The sequence below is a fragment of the Populus trichocarpa genome, chromosome 5, assembly GCF_000002775.5.
Source record: "Populus trichocarpa isolate Nisqually-1 chromosome 5, P.trichocarpa_v4.1, whole genome shotgun sequence".
Classification (NCBI taxonomy): domain Eukaryota; kingdom Viridiplantae; phylum Streptophyta; class Magnoliopsida; order Malpighiales; family Salicaceae; genus Populus; species Populus trichocarpa.
The window spans coordinates 6,919,627-6,929,548 of record NC_037289.2 but is presented as its reverse complement, the minus strand read 5'-3'; the positions used below and the strand labels follow the sequence as shown (position 1 = coordinate 6,929,548).

General features: G+C 32.9%; 1 protein-coding gene across 1 annotated transcript; it reads right to left on the bottom strand.

The window, feature by feature from the left end:
- Window positions 1-1,070: 1,070 nt before the first annotated feature.
- On the bottom strand, window positions 1,071-4,189 carry LOC7492106 (uncharacterized). The gene is made up of 3 exons (XM_024600460.2): window positions 3,727-4,189; window positions 2,865-3,053; window positions 1,071-2,175 (listed from the first exon to the last, which is right to left on the bottom strand). The coding sequence occupies exons 1-3, from the start codon at window positions 3,901-3,903 to the stop codon at window positions 1,621-1,623; spliced, it is 921 nt and encodes a 306-aa protein (XP_024456228.2). The 5' UTR covers window positions 3,904-4,189; the 3' UTR covers window positions 1,071-1,620.
- Window positions 4,190-9,922: the final 5,733 nt, after the last annotated feature.

Below are 9,922 nucleotides of genomic sequence, written 5' to 3'. Positions count from 1 at the left end.
TCACCTTCTTTATTCATAGAAATAATGTACAAGAAGCGCAGGAATTAGCCAAGTTGCAGGCAATTAGGTGATTGAAAAAGAACATGCACAAAATAAACGGTGGAATACTTTAAGAAATGTGTATAGATAAATAAGAGGTCATTCCAAATTTATTATTATTATTATTATTTAGGAAAACCATTCACACTGAGCAATTGATGGAAACAACCCGCCGACTAGAAAGTCTTAGCTACTAGTCAAAACTGAAAAGTTAATAATTAAAATTAAAAAAAAAAAAACTAAAAATTTTCAGTGCAGTATCACATCTAATGCCATGCAATGACACTTATAATAGTAAAGCGATGATTTTTCTCTTCACAAAAACAATGATGAATTGTTCTTTATAGGATTCATTTGTTATTATTATATTAACAGGAAAGAAATTGTTATTTTTATATATTAATGAAAACCTACGTTAAACTAAAAAATAATAATTTAAATATCTTTAAAATAAAATAAAATATAATAAAATTAAGGTCTAGAGGCTTTTAGGATTGTTACGCTTTGATTGCTTAATTTAATGATTAAAATGTTCTTGAAAGCAAAAAAAAATTAAAATTGATATCTAGGGGTAGTTTTTGTATTTTTCTAATAATTTTTTTTTAGTTATAAGCAATTTAAATGAGGTAACTCAGTATTTTAATAAAAATAAAAATAATTAAAAAACTAAAAGTAGCTGGCGCATGCTATACTTACGCTATCAAGTGGGAGGTGCTCGTGCTCTTTAGATGACGCATGTAGCATCTCTCAGCGATATTAAAACTACAAAATAAATCAATTAGAAAAGGATAAAAAAAACTCAAATAAACTTAGATTAACTCAGTCTAAGTCATGAGATCAAGATAACCTTATAGCAAACAAATCCTCATAGGACAAATTGAAACAAATTATAAATTCTAATCCCTAATAAACCCAATATTAATAAATGAAATTAAAAAAAAATATTTCAATAAAGGTAATTTGTGAGGTGTGCAGTGAATTCACCTCATCTTTTTAGTTTTTTAGTTTTTGTTAATAAATAATAATAATAATAATTAATAACCGGATAAATGCTTCAAGATTATGATACATATACAAATGATGGATATTATGTTCTCATAGAAAGTTGAAGGTTACAAACTGCTACTCTAATAACAATTATAGCTCAACAAGTTTTCAGTTGACTCCTTGCCCCTCCATCCTTGCAGGCTGAAACCAGGGCTGGGAATTTCTGTAATTTGCAAAGAAAGATGCAAAGCATATCACCATCAACAACTTCTCAACTTCTTCACCTGATCATGCGGGAATGTAGAGCATAAGAATTACATCACCATAGCTAAAACAGGGAAACTTGCTCGAGTAACAGGTAGAAGATCTCTTCTGTCATTGCTTAAGCAAGGGTCATATTTCAACTGTTACCAAGCTTAAATGCATGTCAAAGATGGATTATCCCCATTTTCAAAGTTTTGGCATGATAGAGCCAACAGAGCTTCCTCATCTGCCCCTGTCCAGTTCCAATATCTTGACTTCTCACTGTGGTCTGATATTAGTTAGAGTGACATTTCTGTCAGATACTGTGCATTCCACTTTTCACTTCACTGATCACACACCAAATGTTCTTACACGGAACCGATATTGAGGCTGAGAATCCTCCTCCTCCTCATCGTCATCTTCACTAGAGCCATCCTCAACCCTGTCCCAACGTGCATAATCCAGAGTCGAGTGTCCCTTTGGTTTTGGGATTGCTTGCCATCCATTAGAATTCTGTTTAATTGATTCTTTTGTCCCAGCATCAGCTTCAGCAGGAGCAGTGTTTCTAGGCTCAGCCTTCCGCTGTGCTTGAGCAATAACTTCAGCAGTAAAAGTTTTTCTAGGCTCAACTTTCTTCCTAGCTTGAGCAATAACCTCAGCAGCAATGGTCTTTCTTGGCTCGGATTTTTTATCTGTACTTTCCACAGAAATCTTCTTGATGTCTGGTGTTTTATGAACAATAACTTCAGCATCATTTGTAGTCTGACAAGGCTCATTTTTCTGATTTATATCTACTAGTGCAGTTGCTGCGTCTTGCATTTCCACTTGTCCGCACGGTTCTGCTTCATTTTCATCTTCTTCCTCTTCTTCTAACTCCACTTCAGATTCAGGTATTGGAGCAAGAGACTTTCCTTGTGCAAAAAAAAAAAAAAAGAAATTCTTTAACTCACATTAAGGACAATAATATCTAAAAAATCACAATCTTCACCACAAAACATTAGTCAGACTAGTCTCAGTAACACAATAACAATCAGGAATTTGGTCATATAGAATCCTAACCATTTCCATGTAATGCAAGGCTAAAGAAGTAGTTCTTCTTCAGCCTTCCAAATGCATAGCTTAAAAAAAAAGAAGGAAAAATAGGTTTGCCAACAAGAAAGCCCAACTTGTAATTCCTGAACAGCCCCCAAATTTCAACTCTTATAGAGCACAAGTTTAGCATCCTTGCACAAGCACCAAATCAAAACAAACTTGGATCTCTACTTGTCATGTCAGTCAGCGGTGGCATCTCTCTATAACAAATACGTAGCATGATAGATTAGCTAACAATGATCAAAATATTCCTTCTAAGTAGTTTAGGAAAGCTCCCAAGACAAACGGAGAATCAATATAAAGACAGGTTATGACTAAGGAACATGACCACTTGTATTGCAGATCATTAGTAAAATTCGCCACAATATTGTAGCAGAGTACATCATTGGGCCTCATGTTTCCCTTCCAATTGGTAAAATATCCATGATGTTTTATATCCTAAATTATATTGGGGGGGGAGATAATCTTCTGAAAATAAAAAGCAGAGAGGGTGGAAGGTATACCAATTGAGTCCTCAGACGAGCTTCAAGATTCTGGTAAACTTCTGATGAAGGATTCAACTCCATCAGCCTATTGACATCAAAGAGTGCTGAGGTGTACTCCTTAAGGGTGACTAGCGTCTGTGCCCGCAACATCAATGCTCCAGTGTGATTGTGATCAAGCTCAAGCACTGATGTACATTCTTCAGCTGCCTAAAATAAAATCATCAAACAACAGTAAATGTTGGTTAATATTCACCAAAAAGCAAGTTTCAAGGAAGCACTTCCATACAACAGAATAAAATCCCTATCCAATCTTCCAACCTCTTACCACAGCCATACTATTCCATCTGAAAAAACATTTTTCATTATTAAGTTCTCCCAATAATAGTCCACACACACGAATTCCTCCCTTTCTTTCCTATTTCTCTAATAAATTCACCTCCAATATGGATAGCAGATACAAGAAATTTTGGCAGAGACCAAGCGATTTTTTAATTATTTTGATATTGATGAATCCAGGCATTTTATGCCTCTTAGACATATTAAAGGCCATTCTAGATCGAAATTTGGTTTCAAAAAATCACAAAAACACTTTTAAAATCTATAGTCTCCTCCTAATTCCCATAAGCCCAGTTAAAAAATCTCTATAAAAAAGATCATCAATATAGCTATTCTACATCAAACTTCAGTGGTAAACAATCGAAACCCAGAACTAAAATATCCAATCTTCACATAACATAACACTTGCTTGCATAAAAAAGACGCCAGCCCATCAAAAATCAGAATCCAAAAATCCAAACTGTACATCACAAACCACTTCCTTGGCATAAAATAACAAGAACCCTTTATTTCGAAATTATTAAAAAAATATAATAGTTGATACCTTTTTGAAATCATGCAATTTCAAATAACAAGCAGCTCTATTACTATGCAAAGCAATCTTTTGTGGCTTAGTTTTAGCCATGGAAAGTGCCTCTGTGTAAAATCCAAGCGCTTCCTCGTAGTTTCCATCTCTGTACATTTGATGTGCTGTCTCAATCTTGTTTGCCATCACCACCATCAAAACCAACCAATCTGCACCCTTCAAAATCAAGAACTAAGATATTCAAAAAATAAAATAATGATGACAACTTTTCTTGCTAGAGAGAAAGAAAGGGAGATGAGCAATAATAGGGAGAGAGAAAGGGACGAGCAATAATAGGATTATGATGAGTGAAGCTTAAGAAAGGGTTTTGTTTTAGAATCTACTAATTTTTGTGTTTGAAATCTGATATTAATCAGTAATTAACGGGAGAGAGAGGGAGAGATTTATAATACGTGGGGTGTTTTTTGTTTTGAGTTTGAAATTGGTGGTAAGTGGCAAGGTGTGGTCTGGGGGTCAAGTGAAGGGACCCGTTAATATTATATTTGGTCCCTCTTCTCTCAACGTTTTCCTAGTTTGATCCCTTACTCTTATTTGTCTTTATGGCTTACTTGGTTCTGTATTTATAATTATTAAATCACCCTTAGCAAGAGTTATATCACAGGGATAAGCACTATTAGGTAAAAAGAGACATGTGCCAGCGCTATTCACGGGTCGGTATTTTTTCTCCATTTATAAAATGATGTATAGATACTGCAAGCGCATCTAAAAAAAAAATCAATAATTTAAAATTAAGTAATTTAATAAGTTAATTTTATTTTAATTAAATAATAAAAGAATAAGAAACAATAATAAATGGACAATTTTATTTTTTTGAAAAAGGATCATGATACTTAAAAAAATATTTGGAAGTAAAAAATTAGATAAAAAATCAGTTCTGATCGACTTGAGGTAATGTGATAGACATGTAACTTAGGTAATAAGAGACGATCCAACCTGAGTTAACCCCCAAAATTCATGATCTAAATCGTGAGATCATGATAACCCGATAAAAAATTGAAGAAAACCACAAAGAAATTTTTTTAAAAAAAAATTAATGTTGAACAATGAAATCAAAAAAGTAAAAAAAAAAAAAAGATGTTAACTTACGTCAACTTTTTAAACTCGTGACCTGGGTCATTAAACCATAAACATCATACATGAAAAAACAACATAATCCCCCGCTAATCAAACGCCGAAGAACAAAATTGAAAAAAAATTAATTAGACAAAAGGATCTAAAACAAAAAATAATAATTAAAATAATAATGATGAAAATGAAATTTAATAAATAAATCAAAGGGCAACTATTTTTTTTTATTGGAAGGTTAAATTGAAAAGAAAAATAACCCTAACAAAATGAGAAAAATTCAAAAGAATAAGGAAATTGAAAAAAATAATAATATACCATTGACTTTGGATTGAAAGGTGAAATTGAAAACTAATAAAACTCTTATAAAAAGACTAAGGAAAAAAAATATAAAATTAAAAACCAATAAAACTCTTATGTAATTTGAGGGTAAGAGAGAGAAAATAAAAAAAATCCATCTACTATAAACCGCACAATTTCCGCTGACACGTGGTACACCAAGAGGAGAAAGAGAACATGGAGGCGCTTTCAACAACATGATAAAATGACAGTTTTGACTATCGAAAGGCATCGCACGAGCTGCTCAAAGTGCGCTGGCACCTTCCACGTGTTGTTGCATGCAATACACATGCTAACAACTTTTAAGATTTTAGTATTATTTAATTTCTATTAAAAGACCATAATATCCTTAGTAAAACAATAAATAACAAAAAAAGAAAAACAATATGAAAAAGACATGAAAGGCCCATGATTGAAGTATTTTTTTTTAAAAAAAATACTTTGAGGGCATTGAAGTAATTTTAGTATCTCTGAAGTAAAAAACTAAAATTGTCCCTGGAGGCATATATTTTATCTCCAAAGGCATTTTAGTATTTCTTTTGTTGATAAAAAAGAAGAAGAAAAGAACCATATTACTCTCGTAAGCAAACTCAAATGTTATTCGATTAAAGAGGAAAATCACCGTTGAAATCCTGGGTGAAATGAGTATGTTCCTCCCCTTTCCCTTTTAGTTTCTTTTATTAATATTAATTTGAAACAATTTTGTGCAATGAATCATTTAGGTAATATACATGTAAAATTAAATTTAAAAAAATAAAAAAATATTGTTTTAATATATTTTTATATAAAAAATATTTTGAAAAATAATCACTACTATAATACCGGATACCACTTAAGGCTATTAATGACAGAAGAACCAAACTGATTACAAAACAGAAGTGCAAAAAGGTAATATTAAGATAAAGAAAAGTAAGGGAATCAAACTAAGATAAAGCTGAAAGTAGAGGGATCGAATGCACCATTCGGTCCATTTGGCGGAAAGTTCTAAATGGGCGACAAATGGAGACAAGCAACATATTGAGAGGAACTTGCGCCTTTAAGGCTCACTTTCTTGTTTCTCCATTTTTTTATACTTAAAGTTTATACATATCAACTATCACTCAAGTGTTTCATCGTAATTATTTTTAAATTGTTTTTTATTTAAAAATATATTAAAATAATATATTTTTATTTTTTAAAAATTATTTTTGACATCAGCGTATTAAAATGATCTAAAAATATCAAAAAATATTAATTTAAAATAAAAAAATAAATAAAAAAATTTAAATTTTTTCAAAAACACTTTTAATATACAAAATTAAACAGGAATGTTTTTACCAAATCATGGTGGTAAATTCGATTTTGTTATAGTAAATACAATATTGCTCTGTCCTGCTAAACACGAGTCCCTATCTTTTGAAACAAAAAAAAATGGTTATAATATGATTCATCAATGGATATGTGGTTAGAGTTTATTTTAGAAAATCTTTAATAGTTTGCAACTCATAGATAAATATTAGTGTTGAACGATTGACTAATAGGTTGGGAGGTCTAAAAGCAACACTTCTATAGTACAGTAAAAAATTATTTAGAAAAATTATTAATAAAGAATTTACTATATGGTCTAGAGTCTATTATAAATATATACCATATAACTCTATTTTGATATAAAATAAAAACTCATTGTTTTTATAGATATAAACACATTGCCGAATCATATTAAATTTTGTGTTCATTCTGGTTTCTCTAGTATTGTAATATTCAACTGGAAGTTTTTCACGATAAAATTTAATTTAGAAGTTTTTTAAAATACACATAATAATCAAAATATTACTATCCACAAAGGGCACTTTTTTTTTGTTAGTTCTGATTTTACGAGGGCATTTAGCATAAGAGAGAATAAGAAAAGAAAATTCATGGAAGCAGCGGCTGAGAACATGCTCGTTAATCTCCCATTATAAAACATGTTCACACTTCTGAAGTAGTTGAACCTTCCATTCCATGTGCAGTCATGTTGCCAGAAGTTTCAAATAAATGCTGTCATCAATCTGCCATCATATTGGCCCAACTCAACCTCTCTGTACATCCTACTTAATTACAGTTTTCTTCAATAATAAAACCGCAATCACAACTTTCTGATTGGACAAAAGTTACAACAGAGCTTAATTCTACTACAAGAAAGAAGAATGTTACCTTAACTGCACGATTAAAATTCCTAACATTGAATTCTTTTTTTCCCATCAAGTACAGACAGCACGTTTTGTAGAATATCAGCTCCAAGGCAAAATTCCACTGATTGATGAAGTGTATGCATAAAAACAAGGCTGCAAACCCTCAACAGCGAGTCTAGAAAATAGTTTCCTTGCCTCTTTAAGCTTCCCAGACTTGCACATACCATCAATAACAATGTTGCTGGTTAGCAAGTTAGGCTTCACCACGCTTCTTTGAATATTTTGAAATAGTGCCAACGCCTCATCAACATGCTAATTATAGTTTTTCCTCCCCATTATAAATTACCTGGACATTTTTCAAAACTTGAATATACTTGTACACTGCTTAAATAGTTAGTCTTCCATTCCATGGGGACTCATGTAGCTTGCATTTTTAAATAATGCTGTGATCTGCTACCATATTAGTCCAACTCAATTTCTAAATACAGCATAATAAATACAGCTTCTTATATAATCATAACTAGAATCAGAAGTGATAACATGGCAGTCTGATTGTGCAAAAGTTAATCACACAACTTAATCCTGCTACAAGAATGAAGAAGTTTACCTACAGCTGAAGCCTGCAGGATTTAATTTCTTCACCTGTTCTAGCTTTGAATTATTTCCATTGAGTACAGACATGACAATTTGTAAAATATCAGCTCCAAGGCCAGCATCCTGATCTGTTGCTATCAATGGAGGCAAAAGTTTCACTAGATTCCTTTTCCAGCAGTTAATACAATAAGGGCAGAATTTCCACATGCATCTACAAGTAGGATGCAGGTTCATTCAGCTTAATTCCAATAATAAGCCCAAAAAATCACCTGATTTTTTGGAATTACAGCGTTCTCTTGTATACACTAGCTAAAGATTCTGGCTCTAAGTTGTCAAATGGTGTTGCGATACAAACAAGGGAAGCACCAGCAAATGTACTTCCAGGGTCATGATAAGTTATCGCTGAAGCAACTCTTCAAGTCACCAATACAACTCCAATTGGCAAGCCTAGAGAAAGTGGTTGGGCAAGTGTCAACACATCCAGGAAGACCCCATAAGCTTTGTGCTTGCAAGAGAGACCCTGTTCAGCCCAAACCCCATAGCACTTACAGAATGACAGGCCTTGTAAATTTTGGAAGCCATTATAGAAAATTTCCCGAATACAAATTAGTGAATTATGACCGAAATGCATTCAAGGATTGTTAATAGCATGCAAACGCAGTTAAATGCTGATTCACTGATGTCAATTAATTTTTGAGTGCAAAGCACTACAAAATGAAATGGAGGTTTTAGCATGGAAGAGGGCATAGGGGGTGGAATGGGGCCCTGAGGTATAGTGGAAAGAAGTGCGTTGATACTCTTAAATCATCCAGTGATCATCAATGAGGAATTATCTATCAGGTCAGGTACTTTGAGAAGAATGCTCTCCTTCTTCGTCACCTTATAAACTAGATTCAGGATTGGTTTTAGGTTTTCTTTCCTTCTTCCCTTTCCATTTCTTCTATTTCCAGGTTAACTTCTATTTTGGTACTTCCAGAGGATTTTCAGATGTAAAACAGTTTAACCAATGGTAGGACTAAATTTTGTCCGTGTGCACGAGTATATAAACATGCTAAATGCAATTTCTAAATTCCAAACAATCAACATTGACCACAAAATCCAACACTAGGCCTTATCATTAATAGTTGATTACCTCATTGATGACCAGCAGAGCCCCTGCATCATAATAAGCAACGTGCCAGAACCCTAAAATATCATTTTTTGCCTGCATATGGCCTCTTCAGCTTAGATGGGTTCACAAAAGCTTCATCAGGTGTACAGGTAGTAGTGAAAGAGTGAATTCTTTAGCCAGTACTTACATCAGGGTTTTGTTTCTTTGGAACTTCCTGCCAAATTTTATAGCCGAACCATTTGGTTCCATTTCAAAACTTGTAAAAAACAGATCATGATACTTAACGCTTTGCATATGGGAAACACTATAAGTCTTAAACATTACTATATTTCCATCAGGGCACCATACTACTTGTCTAGTGGAATGTATGAAGCAATATACTTTCTGATGGAAACAACTGTTAGACGCTAAGATTCTAAGAGTACCTCATAAAGGCATTTGAATGCGATACCTTTTTTGTTACTTTTAACTATAGCCCAAGAATAAAAGGATAAATTATGCTAGCAGAATCCAATTATATGACAGTAGCTGTTTCTTTTTTCCTTCAATTGAGCAGTAATGAGAATTCACACCCAGTTGAAAACAAGACAAGGGATGCTGGACTTTGTGCAAAATCATATCATAAATAATATATGAGATGCGATGGAAATAGAATCTACAATTAATCAAGTCAATATCAAGTTTTCAAAGTTTACTTCACCTTTTCACCTTGGCAACCTTCAGAAGGCACAAGTAATTTTTTTAAAGCAGGACTCCCATCAATAGGGAATAGATCTCCCAGCAAGGTTTTGGTGGCAGAATCTGCAGAGAATCCACGATTGACCATTTCATTGAGTTTCCTTGCCTTTGATGTATCTTTGTGTAGGAGAAATCCTCGGATTATGACATTATAAGA

What these genes read in the sequence shown, in the direction of transcription:
- LOC7492106 (XM_024600460.2), bottom strand. Translation starts at nt 3,903, where the DNA reads ATGGTGGTGATGGCAAACAAGATTGAGACAGCACATCAAATGTACAGA. An exon ending in AATTGCATGATTTCAAAAAG is followed by an intron (nt 3,054 to 3,726) that starts GTATCAACTATT and finishes ATTTTATTTTAG; the next exon opens with GCAGCTGAAGAATGTACATC. An exon ending in CTCGTCTGAGGACTCAATTG is followed by an intron (nt 2,176 to 2,864) that starts GTATACCTTCCA and finishes GCACAAGGAAAG; the next exon opens with TCTCTTGCTCCAATACCTGA.